Source organism: Corvus cornix, chromosome 17, assembly GCF_000738735.6.
Source record: "Corvus cornix cornix isolate S_Up_H32 chromosome 17, ASM73873v5, whole genome shotgun sequence".
NCBI classification, from domain to species: Eukaryota; Metazoa; Chordata; class Aves; order Passeriformes; family Corvidae; genus Corvus; species Corvus cornix.
The window spans coordinates 272,643-291,278 of NC_046346.1; the positions used below are offsets into that span (position 1 = coordinate 272,643).

An 18,636-nucleotide genomic window follows, 5' to 3' on the forward strand; every position below is an offset into this window, starting at 1 on the left:
TCTTGATTTGGGACAGAGAATAAAACTATGCAGGAGAAAAGTCCTGTGGTAACCCATCTCTTAGTAGCTCAAGAACTGTTCTTTAACAAATCCACGCATCCAATCTGAGTGGTCTTACAGGGCTGCTTATTCATTTTGTAATGAATAGATTACTTCTCTTTATTGAAGGCACTTTTTCCTCAAAGCTTCTAAGAAAAAAGGAAAAATTTGTGAGGGAGCTAGAATTTGGTACTGTTTATTTTTCAGTGTCTTGGACAGTGGTTTTAAAAAGTGGAGCTTGGAGAGGTGCTTGCTTTATCATTTATCAGAATTATACTGTGAAATAGTTTTGAAAGGTGTCCAGAGCTTTGTGATGAGCTCTGTTCTACCCTCTTATGTGTACAAGAAAATACACACATAAAACTGACTGGTACAAATTCCCTGGTACAAATGCCAGAAAAAATATTCTAAAAGCCAGTAATGCTGCTGCCCCTGTGGTGCGTGATCCAGCGCACGGACCCAGCTACTTCGGATGTGGCAGAATGAGGCATGCCTTACCATAGGGGTTCATGTGGTCGCCTGGCATTTGTGGAGGGGTAAGACCCTGCTGAAATGGGTCTGTGCCATAACTGCTTTGCTCCATTGCTACAATCTGCTGCTGTGGTGGTGCAAGTGGTGTGTAAGATGTCATCATCCCTTCCATTCGGTTGGACATTACTTCTGCAAAGCAAAGAGGAGGCACAGTTACTGCTGGGGCAGAATCAGTGGCAACAATGAACCCTAACAAATGCAGTCAGGGGTATCCTGTCAGTCAGAGAAACTTTCCAAATTTTGTCCAAGTGTAGAACCCTGAGCAATAAGCTGAACAGCTTGTAATTTCTGACTACATGATTTCTGGAGCTCCTAGGTGCTTGACCCTATCCTCCTAAAGTCTGTATACTGTGTGTGACAGAGCCCAGTTATTCTCTAACTTCTGATGGTCTCAGTTTTTCTGCCCTGGGTAAAGTGGAGGATTTGAGGCTGCAAGGTCTTGGGAGCTGGAGATCCTCAAGAGTACCCACAGAGCAGCAGGGCAAGCCCTGGTGCCTCTGTGCAGTGCCTGCCCCAGGGTCCAGCCACCCGTGGGGCACAGGAGGGACTCCCTGTGCCTCAGCTGGGGCAGTAAAGCTGGTGCCCGTGCAGATTCCCAGCTGAGCACCATGCCCCTTACTGCAGTAGAAAACAAACTGGAGAATCTAGCTGGAGCAAGCCTCCTGAAGATTTCCTCCGGTGCAAGCACCTCCACAAGTACATTTCTTCTAGAAACGAGGTAACAGCTTCCGCGTGAGCCCCTCTGGGGTCTGATCCCACCAGGAGAACTTGGGGTAACCTGGTGTGAGCACAGGTACACCTTTGTGTCCATCCACTGCTGATGGCACATGTCACTCACAGACCTGCGTGCACCCTGGATTGCTGTACTAAGGTATCATGTGGGAAAGACACTTCCAGACAACGGCAGATTCTTTCTCTCTCACTTCGCTTTATCACAAATCCCCTACCTTGTCCTAGTCGCTGCGAGTTCTGTTGCTCCTGCTGCTGTTGGTGCCTTCGTGCTAGCTTTTTCATCTGAAAAAAGCAGAAGAACAGAACAATCTTGTGGCTCCAAACGCAACAATTTTGTTTCCTTACAAAACTCTCTGCAAACATCTTATCAGTTGATACGGACCGTTTATACTTATGCACACACTGTTGCGGGTTCAGTTTCAATTCTAAGCTTAAACATTTCAGTTTCCAGTTCAGATTTGCATGTAAAATTTACTCCCAACCCTGAGTTGTTTTGAGCAAATATGAATTTAATGTTTGTGTCCCAAAGTTGCCTTTCTAGTGTGGATGTAGAGAGCAGAGCAGGCAGAACACGGACAGTTCAGCCATGGGACTTCTGCATGTGTGAGCTGCATGTGGGGCAAGGGCCCATGTTGAGGCACAACCTGCATTTGACTTTTGATAATGTGAGAAACAGCCTACCTTTGCTCTTTGGTTTTGAAACCAGACCTGGACGACTCGCACGCTGAGCCCTGTTTCAGCTGCCAATGTTTCTCTGACCTGCAGGAGGAAATGCTTAACGATGCAATTTTTCATAAATTAAAAAAAAAACCCCAAAACCGAATCAGTTTTGTTAAGAGGAGAATTTGTACTTACAACAAAAATTGCATGTATAAAATTACTTTTAAAAATTAATCATATATTTTCATAGTGTTGTCAAGTTCTGCCCCTGATGGCACTACCAGTTCTGTAACTACTGAACAAAGAGTCTGAGCTGAGGAAAATGACACTAAGTCATTTCTTGTTTTTTATTTTACCCGCAAAAGACTTCTCTGCAAAAAGAGTGCTCTGCCTTCACCCCAGGAGAACTGCTATTGCCCCAGGAAGGGGCAGGGCTGTCTGGGGCTGTGGCCTGGTGTCAAGGCTGACTCAGTCCCTGGTGAAGCACCTACCTTTCTACAGGGTTTAGAAGACACTTCAAAGGATGCTTTGAATGCTCGTCTCTGTTGTGTAGTTAGTATTGTTCTTGGTCGTTTAGGTCTTCTTGGGTCCTTCCCATCATCACTTCCTTTTCCTTGGGTTACTTGGCCCTTGGTGGGCTTAACATCTCCATCTTCATCATCACTTTTGACTGGTGAAAAAAGGATATATAATTGCACTTGTTCCACCAAGAAAACAGGATGTTTGAGAACTGCTCTTCAGTCAACAGGTTCAACTATTGTCCCATGGTTATTTGAATACCTAAAGCAGCTGTGGGCAGGAAGAGACTATCTTAGATCTGTGCGCTCTGCCTAAATCAAATGCCACAAAAGCATAAAAATGTTTGCAATTTTTTTTTAGGACATGGGACTGATCAGGGGATGGAAACTCAGAATATGCTTCAGTATTTCCAGGAATCAGGCACAGAGAGACTTTGTGCCTTTCCAGGATCTCTTGGTCCTGTGTGCTCACCTGCTCCAATCTCACCACCAGATAAACACCTTTACCTTCACAGCTGAACTCCAGCTTCTCCTGAAGCATTATCTGCAGACAGGTACTACCGCCTGCACTGCTACAGCAGCAAAACAGCATAAAGCAAGTATTACACACATATCTCAAAGCCCATCTAACTAAATATAGTGCAGATTCCAGTTACTGAATATTGTTTTGAATGTTTTGAAGCTCCAGAGATAATATTAAATAAAATCTTTGTCATCTCATTTCCACTTCCCCCAGAAAACATCAGTAATCTTCCTCTGTGCATTAAAATGTGTCTGTATGTGCAAGCACAAACTTCTCTTTCTCAGTAAATACATACAAGTATCTATGTGCTTCTGCAGACCAAAGAGTTTCTTTGTAAAGAGATTCTTTGTATTTTCTATCATTAAATTCTGAATACTCATACAATCCGGTGATATTACGTGTTAGTATATTGTCCTGGGAAATCTCAAGCACAGTGGCAAAGGTTGAGGGGTAAATAAATTTCACATTTTGTTGTGAAAATCAACTTTTCAACTTTTTATTTGAACAGACTACTGATTTTTCTTCCAGAAAACACTATCAAGTATTATAGGGACTTCAACACGAAGAAACACGCTGAAATTTTTATATACTAAAGGACTACATTTGGGGAATCAACAAATTAGACTTTAATTCATTTTAGGGTCTGATTATTATGCACCTAGCAGTCTAATCACCTTTTACTTTAATAAGCATCTTTGGCCTAATGATTAAAGAGAAGTTCAGTCATTTTAATAACCATGACATTATTAACTTTCCAGCATGCCTTTTCTAAGGAAAGGTTTGTGGGGATTAATACTGCTCATTGGAGAGTTACTTTTGTGTCCAGTGGATAAATATTTGATTGAAGCAGGACACATTCTCAGCCAGGGCTTTGCAGATCGTGTGCTCTCATGCAGACCCCTGGGAGATCAGTGTTTTCAATGTGTTAGACAATGGGAGACAAACAACTCATTTAATTTGTCAGCTTGTTTTTCAGGTTTGGGTTTGGCTAACAGAGAATAATGAAGGAAAAAAAAAAGCATCTCCAGGAGTAAGAAACTCCCCTTTGTGCCAAAGGGAAATGAAATTGAAACCAAGACTAGTTTGTGCTACTGTGGTAGCTCCTCACTGATGATCACAAGCCAGATCTGGTCCTGAAGAGGAGCCCACCCCTGCTCAAAGCTGATGCCAAATACAGCTGCCAGCACCGGTTGTGTGAGGACAGCAGTGGGGGAAGATGCCTGTGACCAGCCCCAGCGTGGGGACAGCCTCGCACGAGCTGGTCGAGGGGGTTTGGCTGGACATGAGGCAGGTGCACAGCAGGTCACTGGAGCTGGTGGGGGGGAAGTTTGCTGACGGTCAAGGAGGAAACTCAAGTGCCTCAGGCACGTTCACCGAGAGCCCAGACCCTACGATGCGAGATTTACTGAGCAGAGCACTCCAGGTCCTGCAAACGCGGCATGGCAGTAACTAAACCACTGCTCTAAGAATGGCCCTGGTCCCATGCATTGCTGAGACTGCAGAGACCTTTGTCCTGAGGGATTCCTAATGCGGAAATAAAAATTTTAGCAATGTGGAGAATATGACTCTCAGATTAGAGATTAAGGATAATTTTTGCTCCCAGTTAAAATGGAGTAATGCATTTTCCCATAAACCAGAGGCAAACATGTAATTTGTACATTTAATGGTATGGTAACTGTTGATTTTCCTGCATATTTTCTTGGGAAAAAAGTGTGTGATTTTGATGGCACAAACCCACATCTCAGTTACTTTTAGATTCTCTTCAGTATTTCTATATTGTACTTGCAATCTTTCTTAAAGGAACATTTGTAATTGGCAGAGAGATTCCTCTCAAAAATCATATTACTGCTGTGCTCATTTCCCTAATTTAGTGGTGAAATTGTATGTGCATAAGATCCCCTGAAAAATATATTAAGTGGATTAAAGAATGCCTGAGGAGAACAGCATACTTATGCCTCACTTGAGTGAGGCCTCACGTAGCTAAATTCACTCCGATTCAGACTTTATGATCTTATAGAAAAACACTTCGATGAAAGCAAAAAGATTTTGTCTTTTACTAAGCAGGAAGTTAAGGGAGGGAGTCAGGTTAGGGAAGGCAGACTGCCAGTAGGAATGTTTTCAGCTGTGCCTGCAAATTTGCATAGGGGGCACATGCATTTGGATAAAGTGGATGTGAAAATGAATGCACTTTTCTATGAGAAAGCTCTACAAACTCATGCAGCTTCTCTGGTCAGAGCAGGTGTGGAAAAAGCTCACCTGAGTCTGAGTCGTCTGGGCTGACCGAGCTCAATAAGTCTTTCTCTTTCTCATAGTCACTTTTGCAGAGCAGCTGCCCTTCCTTGAGGACAAACTCGTCCCCTTTCCTCAGCTGGCGCTCGCACACGCAGCAGCAGAAGCAGCTCAGGTGGTACACGCACTCCAGGGCTCGCATCACAAACTCCGTTGGAGCGATCTTCTCCATGCAGCCGCTGCACTTGGCAGCAAACAGCCTGCAAGGAAGAGACAGCACAGTCAAAGGGAGCGTCAGATCATACCCCGTGTGGATCTAAATCAAGCAATATCTGCACAGATCCACCTGGCTCATGCTTCTGCACACTGCAAGACTTGCATCCTTAGGCTTGGAAATAGGCATGCAATTTTTTCAAATCTCAATCTCTTTGGTCTTGAGATTCCCTAAATCACCTTTGCTGGACAAAGCCCACTAAGATCTGTCCTTATCTCAGTGGTTTTTTCCTTTTCAAAATAAGAAAAAAATGGAGCTCCCGAAGTTGGGTAATTGCTCAAACCCAAATGTATTTTAATTCACTTTTAAAGGAAGGACCAGCTAATGCTTTGTTTTATGCAGGGTCTCTGGTTTCAGCACTTAAGCCCTATTCTGAAGAGATTTCATGAATTCCCATTTTTGGTATTGTCTGTCTCTGAGGAGGCAGATAAACACAGAAATGAGCATGCAAACTTTGTGCTTTTGCTGAGGCAAAGTCAGCATGTGCACATGCACACACGGTTGTACACATGCAATCAATAAAGAGAGGAGTGAAATAACACAGCTTTTCTTTGGATGTTGAGTTATTCCAGAACAACCTGTCTCTGAAGGAAGTACTGTGCATTTTAAATGGTGTGAAACATCCTTTGGCACAGATAGGCAGTGATACAATCTGTCAAATTACCAGTATAATCACAGACCCTAGAACACACACTGTATCCAGACTAGTTCTTATTAGTGCTCTATAAACCCTGTCTTTCATCCGTCATTAATTTTCTAGGCTTAAGTTAGAATTATTTAGATTAATTTTATTTTGCTTTTCTAATGGCAACTGGGAATCTCCCTAAGTGAGATTTCAGAAAAGGGCTGCCTTCAAATAAAGACGAATTGCTAAGTTACATCCCTGTGTCACATGGTGTGCTAGTGATTTGAAATTCAGTGTCTTTTATGGCAATACATCACAGTGCAAGGTGCATGAACATTTACATTTCAGCAAGGAAATGAACACCACTGCACCAGTGTGTTCACAGGAAAAAAATTAGATTCTGCCTTTTAGCATGGGGTATGCTGCCTTTTTTTTTTTTTAATCATCAAAACTATAATTTTTCACAAAAAAAGGCAATTGTCTTTGATTTTAGAAGGCTAAGACTGCGGTAGTTATTCATTCCTCCAGAGCCTCCATTTTGTCTGAGCTGAGAAGTGCAGGAAAATGGCAGTCACGAGCCCTCGGCAAAGGGCTGGAGTCAGAGTGGGCAGGAGGGAAAAGCAAATGTCAATACGGTTGCACACAACATCCAGAAAACGGCTGAGAGACGGCAACTGGGGTGTTCCCCAGCTGCACCTAGGGGTGACTGCCCTGGCAGCCTGGCTGGCTCAGCGCACACCTTTGCACGACCACAACCTCAAGGTAACAGCGGTGCAAGGCAGACTGAGTGGCTCTTTTTCAGGCAGGTAATGAATTAAATCTATCAGAAGGAAACTGATGCCACACAGGACCCTGGGCACTGCCGTGAACAGGCCGGCTTATTTCATACCCTCCATTTGCTTTGTCCACAAGGTTTTCCTCACAATGCTTTAGCCAGCAAATTCCTAAGCAGAAAATATTTTTATCTCTACACAATTTTATATTCGAAAAGATTAATACACAAAGAGGAAAAAAAAAGGTGCACTGAAAAAAGTTGTTTCTATTTAACTGCTTAAACCTATTAGACTCATTTAACCAAGCGTGGCCTCTCTGTTCGAGGGGGTGTCCTTAGGACGGGGCACACCTGGAGATCTCAGGTGCGAAGGCATTGTCCCCCCGAAGCCACCCCCTCTCTCCCGTCCCCGCCGGGAGGGACGGGGCGGCCCCGATGTGCCGGTGCCTGCTCGTACCGGCCCCGATGTGCCGGTGCCCGCTCGTACCGGCCCCGATGTGCCGGTGCCCGCTCGTACCGGCCCCGATGTGCCGGTGCCTGCTCGTACCGGCCCCGATGTGCCGGTGCCTGCTCGTACCGGGACCGCGGCGGCTCCGGCCGCCTCCGGGCTCCGCCGCCCATCGCGTGTCCGCTCACAGCGCCGCGGGGCTGGGAAACGTTCAGAAACGGGCTCCAGGGACCCCGCCCTATCGCCACCGCCGCGGGCAGGTGCCCACCTCCCCACTCCGGCGAGGGGAGAACGGGGAGCCTTCCCCGGGCGGGGTCTGGCGCCGGGGAGCGGCGATGCAGCCGGAGCCGATGGGTGGAGCGGGCCCGGCGCTGCGGTGCGGGCGCGGCGGCCCGGGCAGGGCTGGCATTGGCCCTGGCGGGGCTGTGATCGCTCCAGCTTGGGCTGCAAATGCCTCCAGTTGTCTCCCAAGCAAACCGCATGATATGCCACCGTCCAGTGACAGTGGAAACACAAATGTAACACAGTTTACAGATAATTTCAAGAAGAAAAGCCCAAGAAAGCATAAATCCCCTGCACCTTCCCTCAAACTGGGACACGAAGATATCCTCCTTGTCCTGTGGATCGTGTTGTTTCCCTGACCAGCACCTTTGCTGTCATACTGCCTTAGCGACTGTTTGTGTTTTTTCTTTTTCTTCAACATAAGTATATCTAACACGAACAGAAAATACTTCGTGTTATTTACTGGCAGCCGACTATCCCCGGAAAGCTGGTGCTTTTGCAGCAGCGCTTCCCAAGGCAGCCTTTTAGCTATAACGAATTACACTGTCATCAGGGTATATTAACTCATTCAAATGAACATTAAATTGACCTGACAATACTGCATGGACTTCATATCCCGAAATTAACTCTTCTCAAGAAAACTCCCTCCCCTGTCCACAGGTACTCTGTATTATAACATGCATCCGCACAAATACACACACACACACAGAGCAGCGTGTTGGGTTGAATTCTGAGATTATAAAATCTTCATTAAACCTATCTTATAGGGTGTTTATAGGTATTTTTTCAGCTTCCCAAGAGGAACACAAGGTTATGCACTCTTTTTGCACAAGGCAATCTCACAACAGGAAACTAATCTTGACAAATGACCAGACTTTGATAGCTGTGATCTAAACCACTGCTCGTTAGACTGTTCATTTTATAAATGAATGGTAATAAACCTGTTGGGAAGTGTAGGATAGCAGGAATACTTTACAGATCACCCCTTTACAGGTTTCAATCAAAGCCATAAATTTGAAGGGGAGCACACAGATATTCTGTGCTGAGACAAAGACTCTGTCCCACACCAACCACATTTAAAGGAATAGTTCTTTTGCTTTCTATACATTTTACAAATAATTTGCATAACTCTGGCTTTTTACCCCCACGGCTGATTATCTCCAGCACTCCTAAGCTAATGTCAAACCTCAAAATCCTTGGATGTGTTAAAGTATGTGGAGAGTGGAAATCAAATGCCTTTATTAGAAGCCGCAGGAAATCTCTGACTCCTAAGCACAACGAAAACATTCCAGAGAAAACCGTTCAAAGAGGACAAAGAAGAAAAGCAGAACAAGAAAACCTTGTTTTGAATCAATGATTGCGGAGTTTTATAAATAAATTCTGTTGCCTGGACAATTTTGAAAGACAACTCAATAGGTTTAGGAGTTTTTAAGTGTGTTTGCCTCTATGCCTGGAACACTTGGGGGACTCAGCCAAGCTAAAGCTCAGAACAATGGCCTGTCTGTCCATCAGAGTATTTACAATAAATGCCATGAAGCAACTTTACAGTACTAGATAATAAAAAAACTCTTTACCAGCTAAAACTGTGTGAACTTAAATTAATTTTGCATATGTGTCAAGGGCAATGCAAATGCTAAGACATGTCCTGACTTTAACCAGTAGATGAAAATTTTCACCAGCGGAAGAGGCCATAAAGATTTTATTTGTTAGGATATCCCTGTGAAGGCAGGCTGAATCAGTAATCCTCAGAAACAACCACAGTTACATGATCCACTGTGCCTTCCTGCCTGGCACAGCCATCTGGAGTGCAATACGGACCCCTGATTTATTATATCCCGTGCAGTTATCTCGCAGTAAGTTTGACCCTGCTTTGCTCCTGAGAATCATGGCTCTGCTGTTTACTCTCCTGGTGTCCTGACAACCCACCCTTTACCTTTCTGTGGCTCAGCCAGGTCCTTCATTTCCTCCTGTCTGTGGACAAATAGATTTTAATTGTTTTATTATAACTAATTTAATCTGTGCTGAAAGATGTCCATGTGCAGTGTGAAATTTGCTGTTCACATTAAGTGTGGTTCAAGAGGTTTGTTATACAGGACAAAGGTAGAAAAATAGACTAATTCAGTCAGGTTGTTCATTTACTGGGCCTCTGCCGTGAAGCAGTAAATAGGAAGTTATTAAGCTGTGTTTGATGTATGCAAGAGGACAGATGCTGCTACCTACCTATCAGAGACCTTCTGCCATTTCCCTTTCTGTGTTATTCTGACATTACATGTTGCAGCAACCACAGCAGACACCTGGCTTTTCTTCATTTAATAAACATGCAAAGGTAGTGGTCACAGCTTTTGTAAATGCTCTTGGTGTAGTCTCTATGTCTGATGCTTTTCCCTCTGCTCACACCCGCCTGGGACACCCCGGTTGGCCTACTCTGATGCTGGGAGTTTGCTCCGCACTCCTGTGGTATGAAACCGGGTAGAGCTAGAGCAAAATATATTATGCTTTTCACACAACTGAGTTTTATTAAGAGAAGAAATTAAATTACTAATGAAAGACATCTGTTCCTTGTTCTTTGGGAGAAATTTTGATATTTCTTTCTTTAGATGACATAGGATTGGAAAAACTATGCATGGGGCTTTTCCAGCATAGGACTTGAATAATTTTTGTAGCGTCTTACAGCTCATGGGTACTTATAAAGTGGAAAAACTGTTCCTTGGTTGCACTCAATTCTGAACATACAAAACATCTTGAATACAGTAAAGCACAACAGGAATATTATAAATTTATTATTTGAAACCCCCTTCTTAAAAAAGAAATAATCCATTTAAAATATTTTCCCTGCAGAAGAAATAATTACATAGTTTATTAAAGCCAATTTCATAGCTGAAACTTCAGTATAAGAAAGATAATTCCCTTTCATCGAGTAGTAATAAAATGTGCAAAAATTAAAAGTTTCTAGAAAAAACCCTGTAATATTTAGAGAGAAACTAAAACAAAGAAACTTTTCTTCTCTAGGGAGAACTGAAGAAAATATTTATTAACCCTCTATCCACAGGTGCTGTAGTATGAACACCAGCTACTGGTGAAAGCTCGTGTTAAATCTGCACTTCACAACGTGGATTTGGACTCACAAATTACACATTGCCTATCTTGGTAATGAGTGACTTTTTCTTCACTTAAGTATTTAACCTGTATTTCCATGACGAGTGCTGTAGTCCCCTGCCAAGACAAGCTGATGGCTAAAGTAGCAATAGGGACCACATATTATCCCATGCCAAATCTTGCTCTGAAGCTGGTGGGACTTTGACCATGGTCACTGTCAGAGCCACCAGCTCCCATCCTCTGCCCACCAGAAACAGACCCTCCAACATGGTGCCAGGAGTACTTTAGGCTGGCCATACCCAGACAGCAGTCTGTGTCAAACAATGCCCACAAAAATACCACCCTTCATGTGATTTTCTTCCCACTGAGGCCTCTCATGATCCCTCTGCAGGTGGCCCAGCACTCGCTGGCCTCCTCAAACCTGTGGGCATCAGCAGCTCTGGGGCAGAACTGGGATGCTTAGACAAGCACAAAGACACACAGAATTTAAAGCTTACATCCTAACGAAACTTGCTCAAGTGGGACCAGAATGACCTAAATAGTTACATCTCCCTTAACTATAAAGTACAACATAAAATGCAAAGTGCAGAGCAGTTTCTCGCTTTGAGCAGAATGTGACAGAATGAATTCTTCTCTTTGCTTAATTTTCATCCCCTAATTGACCACTTTGTTCAACTGTCTTCCATCACTGCCATGCTGTTCTATTTTATAGTATTTTTCCATACAACACTTTGATGGAAAAATTTATGAAGAATAGAATTATTGCTGTTAGAAGGGAATTAAAACAATTTTTCATTTACAAAGTCACTGATATTGCTCTACTGTGCTCCACCTTTGGGAATCCAATTGCTCTTCTCAGCTACTCCCATTCCTCTTTATAGCACAGCAATTGCACTGTACAGATTATGGCTGCAATTTTCTCCTAATCTTTTCTGTAGAAACAGAAACTGTTATAAAAGTTAAGGGCACCAATTGAATTGATAAAGCTGGGACTGCAATTAGGAAGCTTTAATGAATTAACAAAATATGATGATTTTGTTAGAATTATATTTTTAGGCAGTGCAAACATTTGTGAAATAATGTTATTTTTGTCCATGAGTTTCAAAGAGGCTAAATGGGCTTCTGCTGCTGTGTTTTTTTACATTCTCCAAATCACGCTGATGGGCTACAAAAGCATGATATGTGTCAGGGCGTTTGTGCTTCTGCCACAGCTCTACCTAGCTGGGGGGCAGTGGTCACCAAAACTGACCAGGCACTCCTTTTCTTTTTTTCCTTTGGATTTTTATTCAGTTGTTTGCACAAATTAAATTGTATCCACATTCATCTTCTCCCCTTATGCCCTCACCAATATCCAGTGGATGAAGCAGCCTGTGGAGGGGCCCTGTGGAGCAGCCCCGCTTCGGGGCCGGGATGCTGGCTCCAGCCTGCAGAACAGTCTCTGCTCTGACAGACATCTTATCCTTCTTGTTCACTAAATGGCACACTGAATTTACATCACCAACAACACAGGGAAATTCTTCTAATGCAATTTTTATACGAGATTTCACCCTAAAGGGCCCATAAGCAGGGAAATTGTACTGTTGTGATTCACTGGCTCAGTCTTCACTTTTACAGAAAAAAATAATCATGTGTCAAAGCAATTCAAATGTAATTTCTAAGTTATTTCTTGGCTGGCAAGAATGACTTAGGGAAAGAATTTACACAAGGCTTTCCTCGCAACTAAGAACATCAAGACGAAGAAACGTTATTTGCCAGTATAAAACAAAATCACTTCCTGTGCCTGCTGCAGTGATGCTGGTGGAGAGCTTGTGCCCAAACTCATCAGCACAGCCAATTTAGCAACTGATTTGCAAGGGAAAGATACCTTAGTCCTGTGGTGTTAATGTCTTTGCAGTGGGGGGTCTATTGCCAGCTTCTCCAAACTCATCAACACAATCTATTATTAATACCCAGAAAGGCTTTATAGTATCTTTATAGCACAAGGCAATGAAAGCTCTGTGGTGTAATCTGTTATCTATATTGCAAAAACATGTGAAATAAAACAAAACATAGACACTTCATAAACAAAGTGTTTCATCTATTATATCTCTCTGCCTCCCCTGTATATAAAGCAGTGGGGTGCAGGAAAGGCATTCAGAGAGATTTGCTGTTAGATGTGGCACTGGGTCCTTTTTAAATTCTATTTGTATTGTGACACATTTTACGCTGAATGAAAATTTCTGCTTCTTTCACGGAGATGGAAATATTCAGATATTTGCAAAATTAGGCTGTGTTTTGTCAGAAGAGCAAAGGGGGGTAGGAGCAAAATACAGCTTCTAAACTCCTACAGGAAAACTACAACACAGGGATGAGCTGGCTGAGCCAAAGTGAGGAGGCAGCTGCAGCGGAGCGAGGAGGGGGCACAGCCTGGGGCAGGGCCAGGTAAGAGGTGTCAGGGCATTGCCATGGCATGAGCTAAAGAATTTGCCTCCAGTAAGCAGCAGCAAAACCAAGTGCCCACTGGAGGCAGTTATTTCTCTGGAAAGCATTCAAGAACAGAATTTGAGCAGAGCTGGATCTTTTCTTCTACTACTGATATGCATGACAATGTTTAATATGAAAAGCCCAGAATTACCCTACCTTTAGTCCCTAGGAACAGACACAATTAGAGACATCATTTAACAGCAAAGAAGTAAACACGCAGTTTAAAACCCAAGAAGGTTTTGTTTCAAATAAACAGATTGTGGCAAAGGTAGAACCAAGAGGGAAGCAGGACGCAGTTTTGTGTACTTGGTGCATGTATGTTTGCAATACAGTAAGAACCAAAAAAAGTCCTCGACATAGGGCTGTGTCTTATTTCCCAGATGCCTTTTTATGTTCTTTGCCTGTTGAAAATAAATTGTTCTTTTGTAGTGTTTGTCTTTTCAGTCCAACTGTCAGCTATTATTTTTCTATTTCCTCTTTTTGTCACTTTGCATTATTTTTGGTGCTGTAATTCCCATTTGTTCCCACTCCTATCTTCCTGTCTCCCATTGTTCCAATTTTTAATCCCCAGTTTTACTCTTCTTTGGCTCTTTTTTGGCCCATTCTCAGTAGGGTTTGAGAGAATACCCAGGCGTGACTCCCTGCTATAGCAACCACACCTCCCCAGGAAAGCCACAACAATCTCTTCGGGAGGAGGAAAGTCTTTCACAAGCTGGCAGCAAAAGTAAATCCTTCTTCAAGGAACAAGAAGGATTAGCAGGGAGCAGTGGGCTGCAGACTTAACCCTACCCCTCATTTCTTTAGAGCACCAGTCACTCAGAACCCTGCTGTGATGTACAATTAAACAGAACCCAAAAAAATCCTGAATGACACAAGAGCAGGATTGTGTAAAGGTTTAATTCCACTTTAATACCTTTCCAAGTTCAGAACTCAAAGATAGCAATTTAACCCAAGAATCCCCATCCGAGCATGAAAAGTTGCTGCTTGTCTTACAAAAGTCCCAGCTATATTCTGCTCTAAATCGTGCTCTTTTAGGCTGACCCTTAATGGATGAAATTTTTCTCCCCCAGTCATCTCACATGGTTTCTCTTTATTGTCCTCCTTTCACAAACTTTGTTGTTCTGATAAAAACAGGAGGCTCTTACCAGAGGCATGGAGCTTTGTAAAAAGGACCACTGAAAAAGGAAAAGGAACACAAAAAAGCCCCAACTCAAACCCCCAAAACTCAGGTAACTAAAGGTGTCTCCTGCAATGTCTAAGAATCGTAATTTATTCTTGTAATGTGAAGTGACTCTTATTATGTCGATTACTTACTATTAATATTAGGACGGAAAATAAATATCCCTCTTAATACAGGGTTTTTTTGAAGACTCAAAATATCTGATTCATCTTTTCTAAATTAAAGAACAGACAAGCCTGGTCATTCTAGTATGGATGACTACTAAGGTTTCTCTATAAACTGAATTTTTAAGATTAGACACAGAACTATGAAAACCTCCTGGCTTCTGTAAGGCCAAATATGGTTGACAGAGTCCTAAGACTCAGCTATCAGCATCTGTGTTTGTATTCAGGCTTTAGTAAACTAGATGCTCTAAACCCATACAAAGAGATTTATCAGTAAGCAGGGCCCTACAGCACGCCCAGACCCTCCTCCTGCCTCAAACGTCTGCACAGGTTTTAAGTCATTCCAGCAGTCAAACATTTATCACACAGGACACTTCCACATGTGTGAAAATGAAATCCCATTAGACACCAACAACATTATTAGGCATGCAAAGAGGATTATTCCTTTAAGCTCACAAGACTGAAAGGTTTGTCTAAACATTTTATTAGCTTTTTCAGATTTTTTTTTAATTAAATGAAAAGTTGTAAGTAGGTCAAAGCTGAAATACTTAAATTAAATACTACTTAACTTTTGGTTGTGTATGTATATATATTATAGACACATAGAGAAAAAAATAGAGATGCCTGTTACAGAAAAAGTGTACAAAATCCCCTCATATCTTAACAGCACATTCCTTTCTTTCAGCAAGAAAATTTGTATGGCTTGGAATTGTTCTACAAAAGCACAAAATGTTACATGGTGTTGCTCAGGGTTCCATATATGTTTCCAAAAATGAGGTGCTTTTTTGAATATCTGGTTGAAAAGAAATCCTGCTCTGACTGCACTGTCCTTTCTACAAAGTTGACAAAGCCCTTTTTTTCAAAACACAATATTTGCTGAAATGCATCGAAGTTTGCTCACCGGGAGGTCTGATGTTCTTAAGATCATCTGTTAAAGAAAAACAAGGGAGGAGAAGCTGCGTCAGCTTTTGCTTCAACTAAGTGAGATGCAAACTCCTTAGGGAGCATCAGGAGCAGGACTGGGTCCTCATTCACAGGGAAGATGACTTTAGAAACGATCGGCTCCATCGGCAGTTTGGTCCTTTGGCAAAGGACTTACACTTTGGCATTTAAGTGTTGTTCATAGTATCTCAATTTGTTATTGGAAAGAAAACAATTCTCTTTTTGGATCTCACACCAACACACATGACAAGTCACAGAACAGCCTGCCCTGGGAATGTGAGGGCCGTCCTTGCTGGCCATGAGACACATGCCGGTTCATCACGGACGGGCAGGGCTGACCTACACATTGCTCTTGTTCTCACTTCACTGACAATAGACGTTAAAATATTTAAGATTTGCTTCTAGCACTGTATGGAGCAGGCAGGAAATGTAGAAGCTTGGGTGTACAAGTTAATGAAATATGGTTGGGTGAACATAAGCTCTTAATTTAGACAATAACAGTTACCGCCACAGTGTCTTTGTGTCCGCTTTATGAAAGTCATAAACTCTCCAAAGAAAAGCAGGAGCTATTTCACCCTGATGGTCTTTGACTCCCTCTCACTACCTGCTGGCACAGTTAGAAAGTATCAACTGCCTTTGAACAGATTAGGACCAAGTTAAAGTGTGACAACATCTTAAGCTTTCTCCACATGTTGCCAATGATTTCCAACTAAAGATGTTACCCTCATCACTTCTGCCACAATGATAAGAATCTATAGCCGGCTCACTTGAGGAGATAAAGGCAGTTTAGCTGGAAGTATAAAGTACTCCAACTTGCTAAGCTAAGTGGCTGGCTGTCCCAAACTAGCTGAATTTTTTTCCTCTACAAAGCACAAAATCCTTATCATTAGGGACTTAAGCTGCTTTTTATTTTGAGACAAAAAGAATACTGTTTATTGGCATCCAACTCAAACCAGCTGTAAACAGTTGCTTTGATGAAGAAGCAGCTACAACTTCAGTGTGCCCGAAGGCACAAACCCACCGAATGTCAATCATTAAAGGAAGAATGTAAGGTGTATAGAGGGTCAAAAGAAGGCCAAGGGACATTTGCAACCTCAGGGATCTTGGATAGCTCACTTTGCCTTTAGAACCAGAAGAGGAATTGAAGCTATTCTGCTGTATGACCTCCATCTCCAGCAGCAGCTCTGGGCTTGGCTCAGCCCTGAGTTTACCCACAGGAGCAGCAGACCTGCAGTGTAAGGCTTTTCTCCCCAGCATGACTGTGGGAGCCACATCATGAACTTTGATTTGGCAGAGCCTGAATGGCTTCAGGATGCTGTACCTCATGGCACCCATACAGAACCCACACAGAAGGCTCTGGCAGCAGGAGTCCTGTTAGCGTCCATAGACATTTGAATCACTGACGTGCAGGTAATTTTAATTCTTCTTGTGACATTTCTTTCATCAAGAAACACTTTACTGGTTGCAACAACTATTTAAATTAAGATGCCACCAACAGTTTTGGTGTTGCAGCCAGACTGATATGGACCCTTACGGAGTTAAATGCCAGCTGCTTTGGGCAGCCCAGGAGGCTGGGCTGGCATCCACTGTTGGCCCTCCTGCCACCCTTCTTCTTCCTCCTCACCCTTCTGCCTAGTAGATACTGATGTCTCTCAGTTGTTCCAGGCTTCCTCCCACTTCCCATCCCTGGCACAGCATCAAAGCTTTCCTGGAAAGAGCCGCAGCACAAAGGGTTTCAGCATGGAATAGCAGTGCTGGCTGGTGGGGCAGGGGGTTCCTGGTCCTTTATATGATCAGAGTGGCTTTTCAGAAGGAATTCAAATGCTGAGTGAACTCAGCTACTGGGTTGCACGTGCAAACCAGCTCTCACTCATGCCACATGAGCTGGGATATTTTATAGGAACATGCTGTTTCTGTAGAAGGACCTGGTACCACCAGAGATATGGCTCCTCCAGGTACAGGCTCAGCAGCTCCTCCTCCTCCCAATGCTGAGAAGATACACACCAGCACTACTAGTTCCTCTGGCAGAAACAGGGTGCATCTCCCTGCCCACATCCTCACAGACACCACAAACACATAGCTTTGTTTGGGGGATTCAGTTCAAAATTGCTGCCCGGGCCTGGAGCCCTCTCCCAGACTCCTTCCAACCCGGCAGCCTCTCCCTGGCCATACCTGCACCCACTGTCCCGCACTCCTGCTGCCCACTTGCACAGCCACACCGGGAGCCAGGCTGTCCCGCTGCTTCTCAGCCCCACCTCTTCACCCACCACATCCTCGGTAACACCTCTGGCCCCTGCTGGTCCCTGCCTGGCTTCAGCTCCAAACAGCCATGCAATGCAGCAGCAGCTCCTCCCAAGTACTCCAACACAACTGGAATTGCAGGTATTATTTTGGGCTCACATGATAGGCCAAAGGCAGTGGAAGGTTTGCAGTGCTGTTAGATTATACAATATTACATACATAATACAAAAAGAGTAAGTATTTGTAATTTATTCTGTTAAGAAATTTTCCTATATAAAACCTCATAGTTGTTTTTTTTAAAAGAGACAGTGGTTCATCTTTATTGTCACATTGATATCTTTATAAACTTACTCTAGTGATCTACAGGAAAAGCAAACCAGACAGCTCTGTATTTATGGGCATATTTGAAAAGCCTCTTATATTTAACAACTGCATTTAGCTGTGTTAACTGTGAGCTGCAGTAATAAAGGCTCTGCACACTTCGATGCTAAATTAAAAAAAGTTCTGCTGTTCAATAATACATAGATGCTGGTTTTTTCATTACTCTTTAATATCATTTCCATTTAGTTTATAAATAATTGTAGCTAGCTAATGAAACGAAATAAAACCTGCCTCCAACCCATTCCCTAGAGCAAACTAAACTCCTCTTTTTAAAGCTTCTTAATCACCGCCCAGTTCTTACAAAATTAGCATAGTAATGGGCTTTAAATTGAGCCTCTTTGTTTTTTAATTAAGCTCCCAGCAGGTAAAAATAAAACAGATTATTGAAGAATATGCCAACCCTAATAGCCTGCAACTCTTTTGACAATTAAAAAGATCCCATGTTAACCCTTTTGAGGAATCCTGCATGCTAATTAGTCACTCCAAGGCCCAAATCCGTCAATATTCTATCCAGACACCTTGTAAAGTTGAGATGG

The 18,636-nt window shown here is 43.0% G+C and overlaps 1 protein-coding gene across 1 annotated transcript in view; it reads right to left on the reverse strand.

Moving 5' to 3' along the window:
* The window catches only part of LMX1B (LIM homeobox transcription factor 1 beta), a 90,730-nt gene that overhangs the window by 6,413 nt on the left and 65,681 nt on the right, over nucleotides 1–18,636 (reverse strand). The window contains exons 3-7 of the mRNA XM_039561540.1: nucleotides 5,260–5,492; nucleotides 2,454–2,632; nucleotides 1,984–2,061; nucleotides 1,518–1,584; nucleotides 538–699 (exon numbers count right to left, since the gene is read on the reverse strand). Coding sequence (XP_039417474.1) covers nucleotides 538–699; nucleotides 1,518–1,584; nucleotides 1,984–2,061; nucleotides 2,454–2,632; nucleotides 5,260–5,492 — 719 coding nt within the window. The remainder of the gene's footprint in view (nucleotides 1–537; nucleotides 700–1,517; nucleotides 1,585–1,983; nucleotides 2,062–2,453; nucleotides 2,633–5,259; nucleotides 5,493–18,636) is intronic.